At 40.7% G+C, this 27,788-nt stretch overlaps 1 protein-coding gene across 2 annotated transcripts; it reads left to right on the top strand.

The window, feature by feature from the left end:
• Positions 1-27,788, top strand: UBALD2 (UBA like domain containing 2). Of its 2 annotated transcripts, XM_087709886.1 has the most exons (4): positions 1-572; positions 2,062-2,124; positions 7,570-7,608; positions 25,916-27,788. In XM_087709886.1, the coding sequence occupies exons 1-4, from the start codon at positions 453-455 to the stop codon at positions 26,234-26,236; spliced, it is 543 nt and encodes a 180-aa protein (XP_087566012.1). In that variant the 5' UTR covers positions 1-452; the 3' UTR covers positions 26,237-27,788. The 2 variants fall into 2 exon arrangements, with proteins under 2 accessions (XP_087566012.1, XP_013912596.1); XM_014057121.2 differs by lacking the exon at positions 7,570-7,608 and having other exon boundaries at positions 10-572.

Raw genomic sequence — 27,788 nt, 5'->3', positions numbered from 1 at the left:
TCGAATCGAACGTTCATACACGCAAAGAATACTGCAGCAACCAATCAGCGGGCTAAGAAAGCGTGGAATCGAACGTTGAGGCACCTCCGGCTTCCCCCTCTGCCCACCCCGATTCTCTCCACATGCTCCTCCCCTAGATGCTGTTGTTTGTGGTGGTGTAGCTGCCGAAGAACTACGAGAGGGGAAGGGGAAATATCAACACAGCCTTGTTCCTGCCGACTGAAGCTAGAGAGGCTGAGAGGCGGCTTGGCTCGAACCCGGCGAGAGGACTAGCTTAAAGCCTCGGAACAGAGTAAAGCGCCTGGCATTTCGGGCTAGAAAGGAAGGAGGAGAAGCCTTTGTCGATATTTTTCCTCCCCCCCCCCAAAAAAAACACGTATCCCAGCCGCCTCCACCACCTTGAGTGCGTTTGGCTCTCCTCCCTTCCGTGTTGTGGTTTCGCTTCTCTCGCCATGTCGGTGAATATGGAGGAGCTTCGGCATCAAGTCATGATTAACCAGTTCGTGCTGGCTGCGGGCTGTGCGGCGGATCAAGCGAAGCAGCTACTGCAAGCTGCACATTGGCAATTTGAGGTGCGTTGCGAGCTTTTCTGGTTCTCCGTCTCTTCCCCTCTCCGCATTTCTTCGCGGGGTGGGGGGAAAGAATCACTACGACCGCCCTCCCACGCCTTAACTAATTTTTGGGGGGTCTGGGGTCGGTGGTTTAAGGGATATTCTGCTGCCCTGCCCCCTCCTCCGGTGTAAGGCGAGGGAGCCTTTCCCTTGGCACTGGGCATGTAAACAATCCATCAGAGCCATTTTAATAACTACTGTCTCTTTCTACAATGAGTGCCTTCCGGGGCTAGGAATGTGCTAGGCCTTTGCGTGTTGACTAATCTGTTGTTGCTGCTGGTCGTGGGAAAAAGGGGAGGAGGAGGAGAAGCGAGTGGACAACATTAATAATCTTGAATTGGCCAGGCGGCGAGAGTGCAGAACGCGTGATCATACAGCCTACTGGCCGGGCGGGGGGGGGGCTGATTCGAGCATTCAGATAGAATAAATGGCTTTAAAAAATTCCTCCATGGATGTGCACACATCTCCTTAAAAAAAGGACCAAGAGGGGGGCTGAGTGTGAAGATTTTATCTTGCTCGCCCATCCCCCTTCACTTCATTCCTAAGTGAGGCACCCGATTTGGAAGCAAAGAAATATCAAGGAGACTGTCCCGCCCCGCCCCCCAGTCTATCCCCCCCCCCAATTATTTAGGGACGTTAGTTTCTGAACTAGGCCTGCTAATAATTTGCTGCTTCGTATGTGTGGTCTTTATTTAGCTGGAGAAGAAACGAGATAGCGAGTTGAGATGTGGTTAGAAATTCTTGCTTTTAAAGGAGTCTTGTTTGTTTACATATGGCCCTGGTCTAGCCACAATGTTTTAAATGCCTCCTCTGTTTTGATTTACAAGACGAGGAGGAAAAGATTGGTTTCAGCCAAGCCCTTGGCATCAACAAAGATAAATGCCTTTTGTCCATTTCTGCTGGGCATAGCATTATACTTAGAAAAGCCATCCGCCATGAAGCCAATCTCCACTCCACCCCCAGGTTGCCTTTTAAAACTACACATTTTTGTTGCTCGGCCAATTTTTTTAAAGTAGTGGGGTAGAGACTTTCTTAGGACATTTTAAAATGTTCCCCCGACCAGCTTTGCTCGTACTGTGTTGGACTACAGTTCACTTCATTCCCATTTGGAGAATGGCACCTAGCTAAAGAAAGCTGCTGTGGTCTATTGGCTTGTGGGTTAGAAAACCTAGTTGAGGCTGACAATGATTACCTATGGGTATGTTGTCCTCTTGCGTGCCATGTTTGTGCTTTCATTTTTCCCCCCTTCCTTTCCCAAAGGGAGAGGAGAAATTAGCATTGTCCTAGGTCAGTGCTTAAAAAAAATGGGAAGAGGGGGGAGAGTCGTAGGCCGGACAAGAATGTCCCTGTAAAATACCTTGCTGTTCCTACCCTCCGACTTGATTTTCCCTTGAAGTTGTGGCCCCTTGTTCTAACAGTAGGCTTGTGTATTTGTATTTTTTAAACATAGACGGCTTTGAGTGCGTTTTTTCAAGAAACCAACATTCCCAACACCCATCACCATCATCAAATGGTAAGTAGTTCAAAGTTCTCAGGCTCATATTGTTCCTCACAATCCTCCCACCCCCCTTTTGTGAGCACTGGAAATGTACATTAGGTGAATAGTTTATGTGTGTGTTTTAATGCCTTGAGCCTTTCTTGTTTCCATGAACAAATCCAAACTATCCTTAGCTTTTTTTCCATACCTCTTGGAAAGCAGATCTAAAAGAGAAATAAAAGACCACACTGAGCAGTGCTTGAGTTGTCAAGCCATGTAAATACGAGGAGGAATTCCTTGTCTTGGATATGCAACGTCTGCATAATTTTACACAACCTTTGATACTGGGAGGGAACAAGAGCCTGCAGCCAGCAGTGGTTGTGCATTCAAAGCTGTCAGCTCTACAGACAGCCATATTGCTCTGCAACAAGAGAAACACAGACTGCAAATGTAAACAAGAGCCAAAATGTCTGCCAGGAAACAGGGACTTCTGCTTCTCTCACCCTCCCTCCCTCCTTCCTCTGCCTTTACCTCATATGGAATTGTTTAACCATTTTTATACTCCATAATTACTTAAAATCCAGGGAGTTTAGAAGAAAGGAGGAAAGCTGGCAAGCTTTTAAGTACACCCCCTCCACATCTCTATTAGTATATATTAGTGTGTTTCGTCTAAACTTGAGCAAAACTTTGTGTGACCTTGACTGAGGGCAGGGTTTTTTGGCAAGCAAAATAAGTTTTTTTTAAGGAAAGTGAACTAGTATTGTGTGCAAAGATAATAGCAAATACAGACTAAACTACAGCATTTCACTTGTCTATTGTTGAAGCCATTGTATAGCTTTAGAGATGTAAAAAAAAAAACAGAAATCTCGAATACAACGTTGCTTGTTTGTTTTTCTATCTACATAGCAATGTAATTATATTTTCAATATTTATCTACTAATGAATACTTTTAATTGTAGATTTCAGTTAGATTTTATATTTTGACTAATACTAGAAATATCTAATTTATTCTGATAACATTGATAAGACTATTTCTCCATTAGAAGTACTTGTTAATCAGAAAGTATAATTTGTGTTCGGAAGTTACGTTTTGTAAACTTTAGGAAAATATAAATAACATCTAAATGACTACTGTTTGCATCAGTGTGCTGTATTGTAAAAATGTCTAAATAGCTTGTTTTTACAAGTCTTTTGAAATAATCTATACAAAAAACAGGCTTTACTGCATTTCATGTAAAATAACTTTCTACAATTGACAAGGACCACGATTATCAGATTTCAGTGTTCTGCAACTGGTGTTCTATCAAAAAGTCTTGCACTATTTTCATATGATTTTGTAGAGGAAAACACTGGGCACGGGAATTGTAGTTTAGATATAGCAAGAGGGGAGTAGTTTTAATAGAGCCTATAATTTCGATTTGAAAAAGGGTTCTTCTACATAATGCAGAAGCTACAACATTCATTTCATCCCTGAACCTGGATGGTTTTTAATTTTGAAAAATGCAAGGGTTTTTTTTTTTTAGAAGAATTATCCAGTTTTTGAAGGGAAGAGAGAACTTGTCTCAGCAATTATATGAAATAGTTTAAAGCAGTGTTTCTCAACCATGGTGACTTTAAGTCCTGTGGACTTCAACTTCCAGAATTCCCCAGCCAGCTGGCTGGGGGATTCTGGGAGTTGAAGTCCACAGGACTTAAAGTTGCCAAGGTTGAGAAACACTGCTTTAAAGGGTCTGAAAAGACTGATTTTCTACCCAGGTCTGGAAGGAAATGCATATAATGTGTAATTTTTAATTACACATATAACAATGTACAGAAAGTTCATGTATTTTTTCTTTTTCCACCAATGTAACAGAATATACACGGTAGAAACTTGGAAAATAATATGTTCACAAGTTTGCTTAGATAACCTGGAATATCATCATTTGGTTTTCTGTTTAGTTTTTAGAGAGAGGGCACAACCTGCTTTATGTTATTCTTCAGAATCGTAGAAAGCTGCCTCAGAGTGTAATTGGCGGTGGGTCGTTGGGTAGACAGCAGTCTTTATGAGTACCTGCTCCCCCTTTTTTCAAGCTGGAGAACACGACAGTATGAAAATGTGTGCTGTACCATTCTGAAGAGTAAATGTTACAAAGAATGTGAAACTTTGCATTTGGCTTAGAAAAAGATGTTTATAATGGGAAAAATATGTTTATGTAGTTTGCTGATTCTATTTATATTACTGGGGGGAGGGGGTGAATTGCAGGTTCATGTGTGTGTGTCCCCCACCCGCTTCTCCCTATGAAGTTCTCTACACAACTGATTGCATGATGCTGGCATGAAAATTCAAGCTGTGCAATGAGAAACTAGTATAGGGATAAATGTTCTGTATGTGATTGCCAAGTGGTGACAAATGATTCATAACTGCCCTGGAAGCTAAAACAAGCAGCCAGTGAGCTAATTTAAGCATGCTCTTTTAAACCTAAATGTGAAAGTAGATCTCAGGTTTGCTATTGAGCTTGAAACAAGGCTGAACATCCTGGACCAGTTTCCTATGTGACTTGCAAGCAATCATACCCGTTCCCCAGTAAAGAGCTCATTGTCCTCAGAATTGGTTGACTTCTATGATTTCTAATGATTTCAAATGTATGGTAGGGAGGTCACCCTGCATTCTGGGACTGGGTTCTTGCTGAAAATGGACATTCCTACAAAAGTAACGAAAGCACTTTCCCAGTGTTGGAAGCGGCCATAGTGAATAATGTATCTTCCTGGCTGAAGTGTTTTCTTCAGAATGCCTATTACATTGATGCTTTGGATTCACAGACTGTCCATTACTCCATGTTCCTTCCTTCCTGCATTCCCCTCTGTACCACTCTTGCTCTTCCTGCCATACTTGCCCATTTTTTGTTTTAAAACCCTTATTTGGCCAGCAGTTGGAATCTTTGCAGTTCAAGAACCAAAATCACAGAACTTCTACACCAAGATGTCTTTGGTTGTGAAAGGACCTTAACAAGAAAAGAATCTTGGTGAAGATGGGCCAGTGGGGCAGCAGTTGGTAGGAAGGGGACAGCAACATGGCTTGGGGCTTGGGTGCTTTTGAAAAGCGTGTTTTGCCTCCTGAGGGTAAAGTCATTCCATAGAGGCAGCCTGCTTTGTTTCCCAAGGGGCTGCATTTTTGCATCTCTGAACAGGTATTGAAGGTATGGAGATGAGCTGATGGGTGCCCTTTTGCATCCAGTTGCTGGATAGAATTTCAGTGAATGCTGGAGGTTTCTGTTAATAATATCCCAACCCCAAATCACCTTAGAATATTCAGGAGCCTTTCTTCTTATGCAGCCCCTTGCGCAACTCAACAAAGTAGGATTTCAAACATGATTCAAGGTGTTTGAAATGCTTAGCACACAGTAGGGGAACCTATTTGGTTGAGCCTGTTTAATCGGTTTTTATATCCAGTCCTTCGTGCTGGGCATCCTTCTGTGCATATTGCTAACAAATCCATTTCTGGCCTCACTTTTTTTTTAATTCCCCCAAAGGAGGTTACTGCTATTAATTGACTGTTGTCTGCCACTTGAAATACATACAAAACACACACACACACACCTTACATACCCACACAGACATCACAAGAAAAGCCTCAAATGAGTAAATATACAACAGGCAGGAAAAATCCCATCTTCCCATCTGGCAATTTTAAAATATTTTGTTTCTTTCCTTTGTGTGCCTCCCGTGCTTTGCCAGGCCGTCCCATTTATTCATAAATCTTGCGTGTTAGATGCAGATTTCGGCCAAACAGAACCGCATGTGAACTGTAATAAGACAGCAGGGCCCATTCTTGCTTGCTTTGGAATGTTTCTCCCAACTGCTGAGTATTAAAAGAGTTTACAGTTTCTGCATTTGCCAGGGACAGTTTAACAGAGATTACAAACAAAGGAAATCCTGTCTCCTCGGCAAGGCTGTCTTCTCAAGCCTTCCCTCCCTGTATCTTTTTATAACCAGTTACACATTAATCAGGAAACTAATGTTCAAGTTATGATTTGCCCAAGCATTATTCATCTACATTTCTCAGTTGCTTCTCAGACTTAACATGGTGCCTAGTTTTGAATTCCATTTTGCTGCTTATAGGACATTCCCCAGTGTGAATTAGGAAATTCACAGCTTGTGAACAGAAGAGATTTAAGAAAGTTGAACAGAAAAGAAACTTTACGAAATGCTTTATTTAGGAAACGAAAAATTATAGGTGTCAGAGATATTCTTGCCAGTAGAAACGAATAGCAGGAATTGTAATGAAAAGTCTGAGGTTGCTGTGTTAGAGAAAACTGATTATTATACACAGTGGGTGAAATTCTTGCAAAGATATTGTAGAGAAACCTATGGAAGTAAAATCTGTAAGTTGTGGGTAGAGAAGATACATAAATCTGTTCAAACACAAACTCAGGACAAAACAGTAGTAGAGATCATGTTTTAATGTTTTAAGTACAGAAAGTCTAAAGTTCATTAGCTGAAGTCTTTTAATACAGTTCTGCTTGGGGAATTCTGGGAGTTGAGGTCTGCTAATATTAAAATTGCTGAGGTTGAGAAACACTTGAGTTAAAGGATGAATAGTTGGCGATGTGACCTCTACATATCGATAAACCACTGAGGTTGTGGAAAGAGAATATGTTGATTTTTAAAGAAAACCAGGGGGCAAAATCAATGAAAATTGTGCTCCCTTTTTTGTGCTTGGAGGGTTTGCATTCATCAGTTTTCTTCAAATTGGCCAAGAAAGTCTTGATTGCAAAGTGTAATATAGATCACATCCTAAAATTTCCTCAAACATAAAGCTGATAGCTATTACAGAACTGATGATGTGGAATTTGAGACCAGTTCATCAAATGTATTTCTCCTGCAAAAACTGAGCCAGTTTTATCCTTTAGCTGAATTACCTAGACATTGTAATTGCTGAGACCAAACTTATGATCCCCTTTGATATAAATAACATAAAATGGGATACAAGATCTTTAAAGGGCTCCAGAATTTATGATGTTTTTAGATTTCTGGAGTAAGAAGTGAATCCTGGGCTTAGGCATGGCTATTTTCTTGGCCCAATTGTTAGACACTGGATCTGCAAAAATAGCTTTGGAGAGCACTAAATTGAAGAAGAAAGCTAAGTTGGTAGTCTCTTCATACTATTTCCCCATCTCTTCCCTGTACTCTGTGAGTAGGATCTCCATTGACTTTTGGAGGGGCAGGCAGCTAATACTTTCCACCAGAACTTGCATTGCTTTCCTCATCAGGTTTCCATTGTTCCATTAGTGTATTTGAACCCATGACTGTTGGGAGACTTAGATTCAGGCTCTTCTGTGAGTCTTCTGAAAGTTTTCCAAATCAGAACTGTATTGTTAATGCCTATATTATCTTACCAAAAAAAAAAAACACCCACCCATCCTCCCCTCAGAATCTCTTGTCAAGTTTATGCTACAAAGGACCGGAAGATCTTTATGTTCTTCCTCTTTCCCCCTTGTTCAGGAGATGCTCTCACCAGAGAAGGAGCTGAATACAATTCCTGTAAGTTTAAGGTTTGTTTTAACTTCTTTATCTAGGTTTAAAAGTGGAAGGTGAATGAATAAAAGAGGCTTATCGTGGACATTTTTAAAGGTCTGAACAGTTTAAGATCTGCTTTCCTTGATTTATACTAGTTTCTTTTCTCTACCGAGTTTTGGATTTGTGCATGAGCTGAAAGAATTGTGCTGTTGTATTTCTCTTACTCATTAGTTCTAGAATGATGAGTCTAGATTCTCAGGTCAACGTAAGAGGAACAATATGGTGCAGAAATGATCAATTAGGGCCAGGTTCCAATCCTTGCTCAGTTATGGAATTCATTCAGAAGTGTTGTGTTAATCATATCTCAACCAACCATTTTTCTGATAGGAAAAAATAGTGTGTGTGTAATGGATACCCACCAAACAATAATAGAAAGGGTGGGATTTTTTTTAAAAAAATGGGGGGGGGATATGGCCTTAAAATATATGCATGGGTCATGGCCTTGGGGTCTTGATGCATGAGAAATTGGCACACCTGTATAGAGACAACTCTGGAACTACAATCAGATGGAACATGGTGGTTCTAACATAGCCTTCCTTAAAAGTGCTGTGAAAGTTGGACCCTAAGATAGGCTGAGCACCAAAGAATTGAGGCCTTTGAACTATGGTGCTGGAGAAGACTCCTGCAAGTCCCTTGGATTACAAGGCGATCAAACTGGTCAATCCTAGAGGAGATCAACCCTGATTGCTCTTTAGAAGGCCAGATCTTGAAGATGAAATCAAATACTTTGGCCACCTAATGAGAAGGAAGGACTCGCTGGAGAAGAGCCTAATGCTGGGAAAGATTGAGGGCAAAAGAAGAAGGGGATGACAGAGAATGAGGTGCCTGGATGGAGTCACCGAAACAGTAGGCGTGAGCTTAAATGGACTCCTGCTGGAGGACAGGAAGGCCTGGAGGAACACTGTCCATGGGGCGCAATCTGTTGGACACAACTTCGCAATTAACAATAACAAATATATGGTCTTGCCATATCTTATATTGTAGCTCCCATCTTCCCCTATACAATAGGCAGCTAACTAAGGGTTATGGGTATTATTATCCATACATCAGGACAGCAGCAAGTCAGGGAACACTGCTCAGACACAACCAAGGGATACAACTACATTGCTAATGATATAACCACATAATTTCTGTCTCAGGCAGATCTGGTTAATCTTCAGTTGTCCTGGCCCCTTTGTTTCTGTTGTAGGCTTATTAGGCTGATAGGTAATAATGTAGGAGGGAGGCAATCCAAACATTTTATTTCATTCTGTACTTTGTAGTATCAAGGACGAGGAACACACACATCCTGGAGTGCTCTGCCTCTTATTTTTAAATCTGTTGAAGCTGCAAATCAACTAACCTCACACACACACACACACACACACCCTTTATTTATTTTGGATGCTGCACGTCCCACATAAGTATATAGTAATGCCATTAACATGCATGCTCCTTTATATTTAATATATTTATTCACTTCTTTTCATGGATACAGCAGACAGTTAAACTTGTATCAATTCATCTAGAAAAAAAATTATTTCCTCCTCAATCCAGAGAAGTCTTACACACACTCCTTTCTAGTATTAATGGTTGACTGTAGGCTTGCCTATGACTGTCAGTGACTCAAAAATTGCTAAAGGCTTTAGTGGTGAATGGGATACTAAAATAGTACCAAATGGTGCATTTAATAGAGTTTACACCGATTACAAAATTTATTTTTTCTTCGCTAGAATTTAATGGTGAACAAATGTTCCCTTGGCCCCTTCTAAGTTTACTTTTACTCTTTTGATACTGTAATGGAGACTCATCAGAAGAGTATATAGACTGTAGGTTAGTTGTTTTAGTGTCATAACCTCCAACTACCCAGCAATTGTATATGTTAAAAGCTTTTGAAGCTCAGTTGCCCTCAGGCTGGAGTCAAATACTGGTTTCGCTGGAAACTTCACTTCCTTATGGATAAAGCTCCACTTGACCAGAGTCATCCAGGCCTGATAACTTCCACTTTATGCCACTTTATGTGACCCCTCTCTAGGGAGCTTCCTTTGAAAACTTCAATAAATTCAGAATAAAATGGATAGAGTCATAGCTGGTGGCCAGAACAGACAAAGTAGTTCAAGTGTCTCCTTTTGCTTTTGCAGGCTTAAATAATCAACACACATAGACACAAACAGATTGACCTATAAAACCTGATGCCAAACCATATTAGACACCTCAAGGATTGTCATCTGGGAATTGTGTTCTCAGGAGGGATATTTGAGATTTAAGATACTTTTTGCTCCCTGGCCTTGCAGTGTCCTCAGGTCCATGTATGTGCCAGATGTTAGTTGAAATGTCCTTTCATATTCAGAGGGAAATGATTTATTTATTTTTTACCTCAGGAGATTTAATATATTTAGCTGTTGGCTATCTTAAGTGCCAATTGGGAAAAAGTCAGATTACAAATATCTCTCTCGCTCTTTCTCACATGTACACGCTAACACCAACCTAAACTTAGATTTGTACCTTTTGTTAAACTGGCTCTTTTACTGCTTTATTTTTCCATTTGTCTTTGTGTTCTATATTTTAAAAAAATATTTGTACAAACTGGCAAAGAAATCTTGCTGGGAATGATTTTATTAACAAGCAAAAAATAGAAATACATTTTAAATACATGATAATGAGGAGAACTAAGGAAATTCTGTAGATTTGTCCCTTGAGTTTGATTGGCATCTGAATGTATACGAAGAGGAACAACCATTTGCAAATGGAGGATCTCTACTACTGAGTTTTTATAGTATGAAAGTATTGAAAATATGGCACAGAAACTGAAGCTCATCTGTTTTCTCTTGCTCTCCCGCACCCAAAATGATCACCTTGTGGTCTGTTTACTTGCTTTACAATTACAATTAACCTGCTTTGGATGTAACTAAAAAGTTTTGGGGTGCAGGTTGTGCATTGTGTTATTTTTATGCTAAGATTTGATAAATTCAGCAGCGCTTTGGGTAAATCTTTTGATTCCTTATTGAGGTGGCCATTTTCCTCCCAAAAGAACAGACTTCTAAGTAGTTGGAGCTGAGCAGACTTTCGCATGTTGATGTGTGTCCTGCAGTGTTGTGTTGGTCAAACCAAGAAGTCTGTTTCTCGTTGCTTGGTCCTCTTAGTATTGGCCTATCAAATATTTCTAGCCGAATCAGCACAAGTGCCTAGGTTTCCATCTGAATGCACTCTCCCTTTCTTGTCTCGCCCTTTTATTGTTCCTCCCTCGCTCTCTGTAATGTTGAAACTTCGTTGATGGTAATCTCTGTGGGGCAGGACAATTTGTGTGTACCATTTGTGTGTTTACTTATGATGTTCTGCAAAGCAGTGTGTACATTATTGGTGCTGTATAAATAGCAAGTACAGTCAAGCTTTTCCATGATACTCTGTGTCAGCATATGCATTATGGTATTACTATTGCTAACCTAATTAAGGATTGTAGTCTCTTCTCTTTGCACACACACACACACACACTCCAGACTTTCTCCCCTGAGGGATTATTTTAAAATATCAAGGATATTTAATATGTTTGCGGTAGAAGATGGGTGTAGTATAGCCAGAGATGAGCTGGACAAATGATGTCAGGAAGTTACTTTGGCTTAGCTCATAACTAGAACGGGTTTTGAAAAAATAAAGAGCAAAGCAGTAGAAGCAAAAGTGAGGGCTGGGCAGCATCCCGTGCTAAACGTCATTGTCTTGCAGTCAAGTAAAGGAGAAGGAGATGCCTGGGGGTTTTTTTTGCATCATTTGGGGAAATTGTCCTACATTTTTTGGGGGTGATAAAAATATAAAAGTGAACACAGGGATGAGTATATCAGAGTTGATCTATGTTATTGGTGGTCTGCAGTCATGCAGGTACAGGTAGTCCTTCCCTTACAACCGTTTGTATAGTGGCAGTTCAAAGTTACGACGACACTGAAAAAAGTAACTGATAACAATTGCGGCAACAAAGGTCATAAAATGGGGCAAAAATCACTTAACCCTCTTGCTTAGCAATGGAAATTTGGGGCTCAATTGTGGTCATAAATTGAGGACTACCTGTATAACAGTTTGACTTGGTTTAGGAAAGGAAACTGAGAGGAAAAAAAGTATTTTGGCCATTCTCCCATATCTCTCAAAAGAGACTCAGCCATTTTTACATTCTAGTTGCACCAACTGGGGGGGGGGGGAGTAAATAGGCCAGCTGTAGAAGGATTTTAATCCTTACTCCACAGTAGGGAAAAAATACAAGTATTTTGCAGGGCCTTTTCTACTAGGGAGCCAATTTCAGGGGGCTGGGAACTGGGGACAGAATGAGGGATTAATCATTTCCTCTCTGGTTCGGATGCCTTGACTCAGCTTAGTACAAGGAGGAAGACTAAAAGAAGGCCATGGCTACCTGTCAAGTTAATATCTGAATTAGTTTAAGGGTTGAAGATAGCCGAAGAAGTTTAGCAGAGGCTTGAAAACAGGAAAAGGACTGAAAGGACACAGAGAAGAATGAAGGGATAAAATCCAGGCAAAGTGGAATTGATTCTCAAACATTTTGGGCTAAGGATCCCTTTACATTCCTCCAATTTGAGAACCCCAGAGAACTTTGGTTTATGTGGATTGTATCTTATTAATATTTTCTATCAGAAAATAAAACTGAGAAAATATCTATTTGACTAAGTGGGTTCCCTGAAAAGGTCTTGGGGACCCATATTGGGAATTATTAGTTTGGAGGAATCTCAGCTCACTCTTGAGTTTTGCTTTTCTCACACTGAGCGAACTGAGATTGTTGGCTGCTAAGAATAATAAAAAGTGCCATTTTAGACACATCCAGATTAAAAGAAAGAGAAAAGCACAATCAATTCAGTTGCCAAGTGAAGATGGCAAAATGCTAACAAGGGACAAAAACAAAAAGCCCAGCCAGTTTCCTTTCTTTCCAGACTTTAGGATACAGAATAATGGATTCAAGTTACGGGAAGACAGATTCTGGTTGGGAGGGCGAGTGTGAGGGGAGAAAATCCAATACTAAAGACCTCTTTTTAACTGAAGATTTTCAGGTGGAGGTTAGTAGCTACCCTGTTTCCCTGAAAATAAGACCTCCCTGGATAATAAGCCCATCGGGCTTTTGAGCACATGCGCTAAAATAAGCCCTCTCCAGAAAAAGCCCTGACCCAAAATATTGCAACACAGCAACAGCCATGTGGTGACCACGCTCACCGCCTCCTGCACCCCAAAAATAATAAGACCTCCCGAAGATAAGGCCAAGTGCTTATTTGGGGGGAGAAAATAAGACCCTGTCTTATTTTCGGGAAAACACAGAATCAATGTGAGATGTTTTAATCTGGTTAAATCTGCATTGAGTATGGCATTGGAAAGGGCCAGTTAAGCCAACAAGTTCCACCCTTGATTCTATGACTTCTCATTTTGGACTTGAAAAATAGAAAAATTCAGACTGTGTGGAGGCCACATTCAACTCCTTATAGATACAGTTTGCTGTTGATTTCTGGGAATGCACTTTGGAACTACAAACCCTTGCCCTTTTTATAAGTAGGTAGATAGTTTATTAATTGGTTAATCTTACAAGCATATAAAAAGAATGAAAGAAAAATTAAATAAACAGGATCAAATTCCAGGGTAAAATAGAAAAATGAAAATGCAGTGGTAAATACAAAGAATCAACATTCAGAAAAATACATCGCCTTTACAGGATATTCTAATCTGTTTGATATAACGGGTTCTTAACCGCTTTAATTATAAACTTAGTGATTCTGCTCACAATATATACATTAGAGTCCAGGAGGAAATAGAACAATCTGTGATTCAGTTCCCACTGGACTGTTTTTTCAAGTAGGGATGTTAAATATCTATAAGCCTAAAAGGGGCATATAAATGACAATCAAACAAAGCATGACAAATACCTTTGATGGCTTGGGATACCTTTTTTTTAGGTCATTTTATAGGAATCAAGCATACGTTAATGCAAGACAAGTCTGCTATTCCACCAACCAACCCTGCTTTTTATTTCAGTAGATTGATAGTAAAGGTAATGGTTCTCCTTGCACATATGTGCTAGTCGTTCCCGACTCTAGGGGGCGGTGCTCATCTCCGTTTCAAAGCCAAAGAGCCAGTGCTGTCCAAATTCATCTCCATGGTCATGTGGCTGGCATGACTAAATGCCAAAGGCACACAGAACGTTGTTACTTTCCCACTAAAGGTGGTTCCTATTTTTCTACTTGCATTTTTACCTGCTTTCGAACTGCTAGGTTGGCAGAAGCTGGGACAAGTAATGGGAGCTACTCCGTTACGCGACCCTGGGGATTTGAACCGCTGAACTGTCGACCTTTCTGATTGACAAGCTCAGCGTCTTGAGTTATATAAACTCTGCATTTGAAACGATGCAAGGGATTGGATCTTGGTTGCCTTGCATAATTCCCAGCAGGTAGAACAGGAATGATATAAATGGATTTGACAAAAGGCAAATGCTTTATTTACCAAAAAATTTCTCTGAGAAATAAGTCAACAGAATTTGCCTTTAATCATACTCTCTGTATGCTTTGAATGATTACCATCCACTGCAGCCACTTATTTGCTTTATCTCCCTGACCTGCAAATTGTGTTAAAAAAGCAATAGCATATTGAAGTTGCTGAAGAGGCTCATGGATTGTGGCCAGAGACCATTAGATTGATAAATAGGAAGTGGTGCAAGCTAGAATGAATAATTTAATTTATACGTTAGAGATGGTGTTGAAATCTCTTCAGCCACGCTGGAATCTTTTACTTTGGGGGCTGTGCATATAAATGTTCTGCACTCTGCAGTTTCATGTTATAAAGGTCGTATCCTGCAGCTCAACAAGACCAAATGCACAGTCAAAATCTGGAAGCCAGGGAGGAACTGTGAGATCTTTCATGGGGAGAAAAAAAAAGCCTCTTTCCTTCCATGGATAACAAAATCCAAAGCCAAAAGAACAATATCAGGAAAACCCTTTGCTTAGGCCAGATGTCACTGAAAATGTCTTTCTGGATAAAGCAAGCAAGTGGACAAACCGATCCATAATCATCTTGGAATTAGCTTTGGCTTGGAACTGAAACAGTGTAGTGCAGTGTTTGCTTTCTGTTTAACGGCAACATTTTCTCATTCCAACATTTGCGAACCTCTGTGGTTCAGAATGACATTGTGTTATGCAAAACATTTCCTGAATGTTAGGGACAACGGGAATTTGGTGTGAAAGGAGCACATTCCTTCTATGCAGAAGATCAGTTTGCCCCTTTGTACAACTGAGTTTTGTGCGGAGTAAAAAAAATATTTTATGGTAAATGCAAAAAAGTACATATAGCGTGCCTGTATGAGGAAGGTGTGATTTGATTGCAGTTCTGTGGGCTAGCAGATGCTTATAGATCAGAATCTTCAAACATTCAGAAATTCACTGCATGATAGGGCCACACTAGGCAGAAAGCAAGCATATCTGCTAATTTATGTAGGAATCCTCAATTTTCTGAACTTTTAAATTTTACCCTCCAGTTATAGTGTAGTCTGGAATTGATTTAGTTTGGTTATGGTATTGGTCTCCCATCCTTGATTTTGCTGCGGTGGCTCATCTGCATGTTTGCATCCTCCTTAAATTACTGTAATGAGCCATTTTTTTGGTCTGTTCTAAATGTCTATTTGTCTGTCTCCCTCCTTTTTAACCCCTAAAGGTAATTTTATTTTACAATAAATTAATTATGCAGAGTTGCTTCAGGTTCAAATGGTTGTTTTCTCACATAGAAAGTTCTAGCACAATGTGGACTTATGAAAAGTCATTTAAGTAACTTGATCATTCTGGCACACATAAATGCTTTCACACAAGAAATGCTAATTAATATTTCCTTGGTTATTGATGCTGTTGGGAGTTTTGCAGTTTCCAGGGCAAGTTCCAAAAATAAAGGTAACTGTTTGTGAAGTTTGTGGGCGTCTGTGTGCATAGATACAAATGGATGTGTGTGTCTGTGTGCGAGAGATAAATGCCAACATAACAAGCTCAAGGCTATTTTTTCCTATTTGGATTGCTTTACGTGTTTCTATCACCTAGTGTTGTTAAAGAAGACTTTGCCCTCTATGGGCAATTAAGCTTCTTTATGCAAGAGAGGCCAAGCCTAATTTTTGTGCCTATTTAGCCATAGTGCTGCCTTCTGGTACTTTGAACCCTTGGCCATGATGGCTGGGCATGATAGGAACTGTAACTCATAAAATTGGAAAAGGTTGGGAATAATAGAGCAACTTTCGTTAAACATTTCTCCTCTTTGCAGCAAGAAAAAAAATCTTAAAGAGAAGTGTGGTTGACTAGCCGTCTCATAAATGTTAGCGACGATGGCTTTTTTGTGCCACAGAACTCAGCCCATTGAATTGTTTTTGTTGATGTTTGAATAGGGCAAGCAGGAAGGTTGAGTCACATATGTGGAGCATTACGCAATCACTTCCGCTTGGTTGAAACCTCTTTGTTGTGACAGGCTCCATTTTTCCTATTCTCGGCCTGCTGCTTCCAGGCTGGCCAAAGAAGATGGAAGGATGGGGGTGGTGCAGCCGGGACGGGCAATCTATCCTTTTCGTTTTAATTACTTTCACAAGACAGAATGCCAGATTTATTCCATGCAAATCAAGTGAATTGCTTGGATTGCCTGTGAGATGCCTTTGCGCATCAAAGGGCTGTGTGTGTAAGGGCTCGCTGGCACTTTTTAATCATACGTTTTAATCACCTATTTTAATACAAAATTAAAATGATTTGAGGAACAGGGTTTGGACCAATATTTCTCTCTCCTCCAATCTTTTGTTAGTGGTTTTTCTTCCATTGTAATCCAGGGCAGTATACATAGTTCTTCCCCACAACTCAAGTGGCTTGAGAGAGCGTGATTGGCCCACAGTCATTTGGTGAGGTTTTTATGATTGAATCTAGCTCTGCTTGGTTCTATATCAGCTTAATTCTATGTCAGGTATTCCTATATCTCAGAGATATATTCTATATCAGTGGCACCCAAACCTTTGGAAACCAGGGACCAGTTCCGTGGAGAGAGGTTTTTCCACAGACTGGAGGCGTGTGGTTTCACATGCTACCTGTATCTCGTGGATGAGGATTTTTTGCTCTGCCCAGTTTCTGGCATGTCACAGCCTGGTTCCAGGGAATCCCCAGTTCTACATCTCTCTCGTCTTTCTTTCTTTCTTTCCTTCCTTCCTTCCTTCCTTCCTTCCTTCCTTCCTTCCTTTCTCATAGAGAATAATTTGTTTTTCCCCCCTCCTGAACCTGGCCTCACCATTTCCCCACCTCCCATTGAAAAAAGAAGGTGTAATGTCACCAATATTAAAACAAAAACATAGTCCTAGCAGAAAAAGTGTTTTTGTGTTTGAGAAGTTATAATTAGAATGGAATGGTCACAGCTTACCAGGAAGTAAAGAAGCTTGATGAGGGAAAGACTTCTGCAGTCTTTTGATTCAGCCTCTCCAGAGGATTTGTGATGATGCAAGCTGCTGGCTGAATTTGTTTGTACGTGGGGAAGGAAAAGCAGTCTGATGCTTGCTAATATGATTAGTCGACCTATCACAGAGCTGATGCTGTTTTTTGTTTTGCAACATGGTGTTGTTACATTACCTTCTGGCCCAGATCTAGTCATATCCCCTTCCTCCACTTGGCTTGCCATGGGCAAGTCATAGTTTATAATGTTAACTTACCAGAACCATGGTCTAAGCTTGCTAGCACCCTTCAGATGAAAGGCTACTATAAAATAATAGGTTTGTACATAAGATAATTTTATATAGCCCGTATTACTTAAATATCCTTCAATCTGGTTTCTTTTCAGGTAAGTTGAGTATCAATAATGTCATGTGGCCGAGGAGTTGTGGGATTTGAAGTCCGTCACATCTCTGAAGGGCCTCTTAGGCAAGGGAAGTCTGTTTTAAGCTCATTCCACCTATACAACAGACAATTTTGCCTTAGCCCAGTGTTGGTGAACCTTTTCAGCACCAAGTGCCGAAATGGGAGCTCACACATGGGGGAGCACCAGAAACCAGAAGCTCAGCTTCCTGGCGCATGCATGTGTTCCAGGGAGCTGCTCTTCCGGTTTCCGGCTGTCCCGTTCGCACAACGACCAGTTTGCAGGCGCACATATATGCACTGGAATCCGGAAGGGCGATAGCCGGAAAGATGACACCATCACAACCTTAGCCATCATCTCTGCCCCAGTCCCAATTTACATGCATATATCTGAAGGGCCATAGCTGGAAAAGAAAGAGAGGTCATGGACCTGACTGATTGCAAGAAGTTTCTTTTGTTCCTAAAGTTAAAAAGCAGCTTCACTTTTTGTATTTTGTTTGCATACCTCTTTATAGACCCACGCCCATATGTATATATATTTGTGCCTGTGTCTATACCCAAACAGAGGTGCTGTATAATGTAAAGCGCACTTATATGTGGGATTGGTGGGGAGGGAGGTGTTGGGATAAGAGAGGGGACAAGACTAGTGAGAGATCAGTTGTAACTCATTCAGAACAGCAAGATGGAGAAGAGCCACTGTTGGCTTGTTTTGTAACTGTTTTTGTTGTGGTTACGCTACTGCTCAGTCACTATGCCGTTGTTAACATGGCCTCAGCTTTCCAGAGAGAAAGCATGCAACTGTATTTTAAGTTTGATGTTAGTTTGTTTTTCGTAATGTGCCATTCCATTATCGCTGGTTGGTGGGGAAATGAGCAACATGAGCCCCAAAGTCTTTCTTTTGTGAAGTAAGGCTGAAATTTTTGCATTAAGGGCATGTTTGCCCAGAATTTAAACCAGCAAGTTGGTACCATAAAGAATAACAAAACATCAGAGAAGTAATGGTTGTGCATCTTTAACAACACTGAAGAAATGGGATTAAACATTGCTAGAAAACAAATGGCAAAAGATGGCCTACCTTGGCCGATCTGAAAAAGCTGAGCAGGATGAAGCCTAGGTGACACCCATTTAGGAGGTCCCTGTGAAACTGAAAGCTACAAGTTAAACTAAGGAGTAACACAACTACAACAAGCAAATAGAGGAAGAAAGTGGCAAAGCGCTTCCACGCTGTTGCTGGGAATACAGCATGGGCCTGTCCCTAAAGTCACAAGACTGTCAACCAAATGCCCTCTGCCCCATCTTTTCAGTCACCTAGAAGTCTTCCTTGTGTTTGACCTTGAAAGATCACATTGTTAGCTTAGCAAAGGGGTGAGATAGCAATTCAGAATATGGAGGAAGCATAGAGAGAACCTGAGCAGGATAAACGGCAGAAGTGAGGCTGTCTACAGCCTTTGTGATTCCTGAAAGCCTTTGTCCACAATACAGCCCCAACCTGTGGCTTCCAGGTATGTGAGATATCTCCAGGTATCTCCTGGTTGTATTAGAGTTTGTGGGCTATGTTATGCTGCATATTTTAATTTTTTGCATTTGTTGTAATTGTTTTGATTCTTGTAGCTTGCCACCCAGAGTCACGTGTCAAGATGAACAACTACATCACTTGATTTCTCTTTTCTCTCTCTCTCTCTCTCTCTCTCTCTCTCTCTCTCTCTCTCTCTCTCTCTCTCTCTCTCTCACTCACACACACCCACACACCATGGTTACTACAGTTGCACTTTCTCTTCACTTTTAGAAACTGCCCCCCCTCTTATAAATAACTACATACATACATACATAGATACATACATACATACATACATTCATTCATTCATTCATTCATTCATTCATTCAAAACTTACTGAAAATATATTTTGGGCCTGCTTGAAAGGGATTTTCTTTTAAAGTTGCCAGTGTGAAATGAAAAACAGATCCAGGTTAAATGTCCTTGGCAGCCAGAGTATATGTTTTACACATTCAGCTGCTTGAGATTAGATACTGGTTGTTAATCTGTAATGAAGTCACATTGGGGGAGGAATAGAGTGGTCTTTGTTTTAAAAGAACATTTTGAAATACAATGTTGCCTTAATTCTTTGGAATCAGGTTTATTTGTAGTGTGATTTGCCTACTTTTATACTGTAACTATGAAAGCAGAGGTATTAATAATACCAATATCAATATCCTGTGAGGCAGAAGAATAAAGGTGCTAAGGTACAAATGGTAATATAAAAGATTAGCTCATTGAATCATTATCCACAGGAGATCTAAGAGCTTTTCCCAGTCATTGGTCTCCCAGGATGTTAGGATGATAACTCTCAGAATTATTAGCCAACTTTTGAACAGTGGAATCTTTAGTCCACTGAGCACAGATGGCGGGACACAAACTTGAGAATGGTGTCCTATGTACAGAATTTAGGTATATTGTGGCTTACTGACTTCTGCCTTGAAACACTTAACAGCTTGTCTATCACAAAAGGTCTTTTGGTGATTCACTACCACCATTCATTAGTTCCACAGTAGTACTTAAACAAATGTTAAGGTTGCAATTAGGCTTCATCAGATAGGGTATTAGATTAAGATTCTCTTTTCTACAGTACTCATATCACTATTCTCAATAAAGTACAATTATTTTGTGATGTCAACATGGCAGGGGTCCCTGGTTAGATAAAGAATCCTACGGCCTGATGTAAAAAGAACTCTAGATATCTCTTTTAATGAGCCTGTCATTGTCCTCTGATGACAGGAACATTGGAGAAAAACAGCTTTGATGGATGGACAACTGGTTATGAAGCAGAGAGCAGGGGGGAGAGACTGAGATTGATTTGATAAATAAAAAAATGAACGTGTGTGGTCTGGATCAAAATGATAGGTTTGGGTATACAACTTTGTTTGAAAGGAAGTTAGAAAGAGAATGTGCATTGTATAATGACTCTCTGAAGCACCACATGTAAAATTGGTCCTGGAAGAAGTAGGTCAGTTGAAATTACTTGCCTTAAGGTACAATTCTCTAACCCTCACAGAATCTTTGATCAGTTTTTTCATGGATTTTCACCTGAAAGTATGAGGATTTTCATTTTTTAGAAAACTACTAGCAATTCCATTCTCCTTTAAGTTTATAAATAAGTTGATTATCTCCACAGCCTAGAGCTAGATCAATACGACGATTCTTCCTTTACATCATGGATGGGCAAACTTGGGTCATATACCCTCCCTACCAAATAACACACCAACCACAGTCTTAGAACAGTGCTGCTAAACTGATGGATTGATTATGTGCCATCAAGCTTTTTTCAGTTCCTAGTGAATGTGTAGGTAGTTGGCAAAATGTCCGGTTTTGCATGGCACATTTTTCCTACTAGGGAATGAATGAATAAACACAGAGAGAGAGAGAGGGAGGGGGGGGAGAGAGAGAGACCATGCATATATCTAAGCCTGGGGAATCCTAGGGTCTTCAGAAGTCTATAGATTTGGCATTAACTTATTTTAAACAGCTCAGTAAAAATTCAGGATACTAGTGAGGAACAGGGTGAAATTGTAACTAATCCTGGAACAAGCCTATTGAAGAAAAAGTTACACCCTGAAATGTTTTATATGACCAAGGACACAAAATGTGAAGATTTTTTAAAAAATATACTTTGAGCTGCTACTCAACTGGATGGGAGGCAAATGAGCTCCAGTCTATAAGCTTTAATACCTGAAAGGATGTACAGTTCCCTAGCTTGTGTACAGAAATTATCATATAGAACATTTGCCAAGTAAATGAAAACACACAGGAGCCATTCCCATGGTATGAAGAAATTGGAGATCATATCTTTTGAAAGACAGTGCTGGACTGGTTGACGGAGTTGCTTTTAGGAAATACACTGTTGTGTAAATAAATGGGTACATCTCATTATGCAGGTGCATCATAATGGGTGAGCAAGGCTTAATAAGCATACATTATTGGCAGGCTTTCAGTCTCTTGGCTGGAAGAGTTTCAGGGAGTGTTTGTTTTTATTAGGGTTGGGAATGGGCACACTTGCTCTCCTGTACGCCATTGAATGTAAACACTGGTGAGCATATACGTCCACCTACTTTTCAACCTGTTTCATTTCATAGGAGGAATGAGGGTAATGCATTGAGGGGAACAGGGATTTGGTACAGTTCTTCTATGCCTGTTTTCTAACCCTATAGATTCAGCCTTGGGTAGTTAAGTACCCAGAATGAAATGGTAAAGCTAAAACGAGTCCTTGGTGCTGTTTGAGTATGATTGCTTTCTTGCAGATGTTTCATTTCCCAAACTAGGTAACATCATTAGCAGAGATGATGTTACCCAGTTTGGGTAATGAAATATCTGCAAGAAAGCAATCATAATCAGAGAGCACCAGGGACCCCTCATTTCAACCCTGTGCTACAAATATTCTCCTTTATTGGTAAAATGGGTCCTTTTCTCAAAGGGGTGAGGGGGAGAGAGAAACTCATTTAGAAAAAGAAAATTTGCGTCGATGCAACATATAAAAATTAGGTAATGGGATACAGCAGGCCTACACTCATTCCCAAAACAAAGGACATAGGGATGTGTGTGTGAGTTGCACCCAGCAGGGAAGATAGATGGTAGCACTCAAAACAATTAAACATGTTGTACAACAGCCAGATGTAGGTTGGGAGGCCTCCATCTTTGATGTTTCAAGTTGGTACACCTCAAACTGAGGACTTGAATCTCACTTAAAAGATAGTGAGAAGGCATTAAGGGGTGTGAACACTTGCTCGGGTGGTAGACCACGTCTGGGCTGTGCCATCAGAACAGAGCCGAATGTTTCTAAAATGGTATTGAAATACCCAGTTAGAATATAGCAATAGCACTTAGACTTAGATACTGCTTCACAGTGCTTTACAGCCCTCTCTAAGCTGTTTTCAGAGTCAGCCTATTGCCCCCCAAAAACTGGGTCCTCATTTTACCCATCTCAGAAGAACGGAGTCAACCTTGAGCAGGTGACAGCCGAACTGCCAAACTGCTGGCAAACGGTAATCAGCAGAAGTAGCCTGCAGTAACGCACTCTAACCACTGCGCCATTGTGGCTCTTATATATAGCATATATAGCATGAAAAGCATGGCCCGCCCAAAGAGTTTGGGTGAAGGCATTAAATCCCGGGATTGGAGCATTCTGGAGGAATCTGCTCAGTGCAGAAGGGAAGTGTTCATTTCAGGGTTTTTTTGTCATGCAGTTTATAGAACCAAAAGATTATGCTTTGTTTCCACTCCTTGATTAATAATTCTTAACACTTTTTTATTGTACATTTATCAATATCCAGCTGTAGATTTGTACTGCCTGCTTTTAGCAATCTTAAGCATCTTCTTTACATTGGGTGTAGTTTTATTTCAAAGCATAGCTATCCTGGAATAGTTAGCTTTTAATGCAGAACCTGGACTCTTGGTTTTAGCAACTAGCAGAAGTTGCATCTAGCAGGATCTCAGGCTGATTTTACAGGGCAAACAGAATAAGATGGTGGGCGTTGGGTCCCTCTTAACATGGCTCGTTTGCTACCCCACCTCCACCATCTTCTCAAGGTCTTCTTGCTTTTCCAGCTGTTGCTCACATTTCCCAAGGAAACCCCCTCCTCCACCACAGAATTTATTTTCAGAACAAAAAATGTTTGAATTGGTTCCTGTGTGGACCGAAACATCAGAAGACCACTTAATTTGATTTGGGTTAAACTATTCAAAACCTACTATTTAGTTCACTGATTGAGTCACAAAGGGAGAGTTTTGTGTAGTCCCGGACGCAGCGAAGATGCTGTATGATAGACATCAAACTGGGTGGGGCAATCCATTGGGGAGTGTTTTATTACATGCATAATTCCAAAGCCCACCATATCTTGCCGTTTCTTATCTCTCAGAGGTATCATTTCTTTTTGAGAGCTAGATGGGAGGAGACTCCGATGAATCAAGAAGTGTGCTGCAGCACCCAGGGCCGGAAGAGATGCTAATGAGATATAATAATAATAGTGCATGGGCAAGTCCAGTAATTCCCCCTCCCGTTAAGCGGAACCTGGTTATGATACAGCATACAAGAGGGCCATCTTTTCCACATAGGAAAATATAAGTGTCCTGGTAAGAGCGAGTTTACTCATTGGTGATGCCCATGACTTGCAGTCACCAGTTTTACAGTACTTACTGTGTTAATTGGAAATTATGCAAAGTGTATGCATGAATGCTCATTTGCATGTTTTGCTTTGATGGCACAGAATGTGGGACTCTCTTTCTTTCTTTGGAATTATATCAGAAGTTGTGGGCCAGTGAAAATTTGCAGTACAACTTACCCGTACACTTCTTGTGGCTAAAATATTCCTGCGATTTGCAATCCAGAGATGTGTCATCAGTTCTCTCCAGTTGCAGAAGACACTTAACTTCCATGACTAACCAGCTTCAGCAACACCTGCAATTTATTTATAATCTGGGCAGCAGTACTGAACTCCTCTAATATGCTTGATTATATATTCATTAGAATCTGGCTTTAGTGTGAATACTTTTGCAGTCAATCACTCTTGCCTCCCTAATTCATTATATGGAGAGTTTCAGGCTTCCTTCAAATTGAAGCTTTGAGAGAGACAGTTTTCCCCTCCCTTAGCAGAAGAGTAACTATCCTTTGAAAACCATGCTTGAATCTGTCTCAGTAAAGAAGGCATATATGCCTTTTAGTGCTTGGGTTGCCCCTTTGCTGAGTATTCATAACTCCAGGCTTGGGAAAAGTAGCACTCATGAGATTGCTTTTATATTAATATCAAGTGGAAAGTTTTAGCTCTTTGATTGAACTAGATTGGTCAAGGGGACAAAAAAGGGGACGATAGGCCAAGCTGTTAGCTCTTCTACTGTGCCGCTTGCTCTTCTCCCTATTATTGATTCTGTAACAGCTATTTCTACAGCCTAATATTCTTTCCAGCCTAGTTTTCTTTTCCTTTAAATTGTGCTTCTCAAGAAGAATGCTTAAATGATAAACCTAGCAAGCTATTTGCCAGTTTATGAGAAACATCTATTAATTTCTAAACTATTGCTGCTGTTATCTTCTACAGACCAGATGTTTCTGAATATGGGGGTTCCACAGATAGTGCCTCCTGTCTCTCTTCCTTTTTCACCCAGGAACTGTAAGGAGAAAGTTGAATTCCTATGAACCCACAAACCACATCCTACACTATAAAAAGCATCTTGCCAAATTAGGCCTTAAGATAATTCAACCACAAATAAGATAAAGGGCAATTCACAGACTAGTTGAATCTATTAGTCTTTAAAAAATGTTCTACCCACTTACTGAGTACTTTATCCCGTCCTTTCCTTTACTTATCAAAAGTACACGTGCAGGATCCATTGCCACCCATCTAAGCAGTGTTGAGACAGACTGTCCCTTTAAAATCATTTTCAGCATCTTTTTAGTTAGGGTGAGAAAAGAGTAATGAAAAGAATGGTGTAAGAATTTAGCTTTTACTGTTATGCTTATTTGGGATCCAGTTTCCATTAACAAATGTAGAATACATAATAGAAGGTGGTGGTCAAACTGGATTGATTTTAATGTGGAGCAGTAAATTATAACTCTGTTCACTTGATTTCTGTAGAGATTCTCAGTGAAGCCGGGTCATGGTTGTCACAAAGCTGCATTTTTTTTTCAGGAGGCAGCTGGGCTTTCTTATTTTCTCTTTGAAGATGTTTCACTTTTCATCTTCAGCTCAGACAGATGTACCAAATTGCTGGGAGGTAGAGGCTGAAGGATGGGGGCCAGCAGATGGACGGGGCTTGGGCAACATTCACTCTATAAGATGCATAGACATTTCCACCCACTTTTGGGGGGGGGCGGTAGTGCGTCTTACACACCGAAAAATATGGTGTATTCCTTTTAGACAGCTGGTCATTTGCATCCTTTTAGAGGGTCCTTGAAGCACTTGGAGATTTCTCTGTGTCCTCAGAGTCACCTGAACAGTGCTCCTGGTCCTGTAGTCTGAAATTTTTCTCTGGCAATCCATTCTTATTCCCACACCATTCAAGGGTGGCTGAGAATCTCTACAGATTTTTAGCTATGCACTTTGAGATGAACACCCTTGGAATGGTTGCAAATGACCAGCTGTCTGCAAGCAATATAAATCCTTCCATTCCCCACTATCCTGTCAGAGCTAAAGAAGCTTCTTGGGTGAGAAGTGAAACGTCTTCAAGGAAAAAACAAGAAAGTCCAGTTGCCCCTTCAAAAAAAGCACTTTTGGGTCTGTTCACTTGAGTTAGATGTAAAAGGTTGAGCTAGAAGGTATCATGTGTTTGGCAAGAGAAAACTACTGAATCATCAGAGAGTTGTTGGGACTAATTTAAATACTGTGTCTTGAGTGCTGCCATATTGATGCCATGTTGATCAAGTGATGGAGTCCTTAATTATAATTAATTAATTAATTAATTATTCTTCTGTCTTCTTCAGATGTGCACACCCAGCAATACTCCAGCCACGCCACCCAACTTCCCAGATGCTCTAGCAATGTTTTCCAAGCTGCGGACTTCAGAGAATCTCCAAAGCAGCAATAGTCCCATTACGTCCATGGCATGTTCTCCTCCAGGGAGCTTCAGCCCTTTCTGGGCCTCTTCGCCTCCCAACCACCAACCTGCCTGGATCCCTCCTTCATCACCCACCAGTCACAACCTCCACCATCATCTTCATCATCAGCAGCCCATGTGGCCTCCTGTGTCTCAGCCAGCGCCCCCCCAGCAGAAAGCCATGGCAGCAATGGATGGACAGAGATAAGACTTTGACGTTTTTGGATGGGAAAGAAGATGGGGCAAAGGGGGGAAGAGGATATGGCAAATCTGAGGCACGGGAAATGGGAGGGGGCAATTTTTTTTTCCTCTGAAGATCGCACTGGAATATTTTATAGTTTTTTTTTTAATTGATGATATGTCATCAGTTATCCCCATGATCCTTTTCTTCTTTTCTTCCCCTATCCGCTCTTCAGGAGATTTAATAACTGGTCTCTTCTCTTTTTTAAAAAGAAAAAAATATATATAACTATAATATATAAATATATAAATATATCTAATGTATATATACATCACAAATGAAAGCAACGGAATTGCAAAGATCCAGGTGGTATTCTAAGAACGCTGCTTGGGGAGAGAGGCAGCTGCTTTGAAAACAGGATAAAGGCGCCTCCCTTGAAACATGTAGGGGTGTGTGGGGAGGGGCCTCAAAATTGTGTGGGAGGGGGGCTCTCTTGTTTTTGTTGTCCTCTTTTTTTCCCCATTGGTTCCCGGGGATGTGGCAATACCTGTAGCAGCTAGAGGGTTGAGGGGCCTTGGGAAAAGAGTCGTTGAAGGAAGCCACGCAGCTTCCCTTGTCCTTGTGTGAAGAGACCAGGGCTGGAAGAGGTTGCAGCTGAGACATGGGCATTTTAAGAGGCCTGTTTGGCAGAGGATTTATCTGCTGAAAGAATCCAGCCTCCCTTCTCCATCAAAATGTGGGGTGGGGGTGGGGATTTTTTTTTGTTGTTGTTAATTTTATGCTGCAGAGGCTGCTCCACAGACTTTTCCTGTAGGCCACAGGAGAAGCTGGAAATAAAGAAATAATGCAAAATGCCTCTGCTGTTAGACACTTTGGGGACTTTCCTCTTCAAACAGCATCTTGTGTTTGGCCCACAACTTTCTGTACACATAAGAAGTCTATTTTTTGCTCTCTCATGTCTCGGGCAGGAGTTAATATATGTGCACTCTAACAAAATAATTTTGATAGCTGGGCTAGCTCTTTCTCCTTGCAGCAGGCTGGATTCCCCCCCCCCCCCCTTGCTGGTGTTCTCTTCTAGTTGTTTTTTTTTTTCTTTTAAGAAGGGGAAAGATGCTCTAACTTGAGTACAAATTTGTATCCACATTTCCCTATTTTGGCCTATTGAAACTTTCATGATAGCTGCAACAGGTACATCCCAAATCACTGAAATGTGTATCTTACAATGAACTAAAATATCTTCTTGTCCTACTTCCCTCCCTCCTTTCCTCCCTCCTTAGAAAAATTTTCCCCCTTCAACTCTCGGGCTGATTCCCTTTAAAAAGGACAATGTTTAAGCATTGAGGAGGCTCATCCAGAAGGGGAAACAGCTGAATTTTTCAAAGGCATATGCATCACGGGGACACGAGCTATTATAGAAGATGGATCTGTTGGAGGAAGGCTCCCGATCGCTCCCTTCAATCCAGTGGCAGGCTAAGAGTTGAGGTTCTACATTTTTTAGGTTTTAAAATCAGAATCTTGCTTAAACAGGTTGAAGGTTTTTTTATTAATTTAAAAATAAAAAACCACTTTTTTAATTTGA

Source organism: Thamnophis sirtalis, unplaced genomic scaffold (genome assembly GCF_051295495.1).
Source record: "Thamnophis sirtalis isolate CommonGarterSnake01/CBP01778 unplaced genomic scaffold, rThaSir2_p1.2 scaffold_3, whole genome shotgun sequence".
Lineage (NCBI taxonomy): Eukaryota > Metazoa > Chordata > Lepidosauria > Squamata > Natricidae > Thamnophis > Thamnophis sirtalis.
Note: the sequence above shows the minus strand (reverse complement) of the source record. Positions and strands in the feature narration are given on the sequence as shown.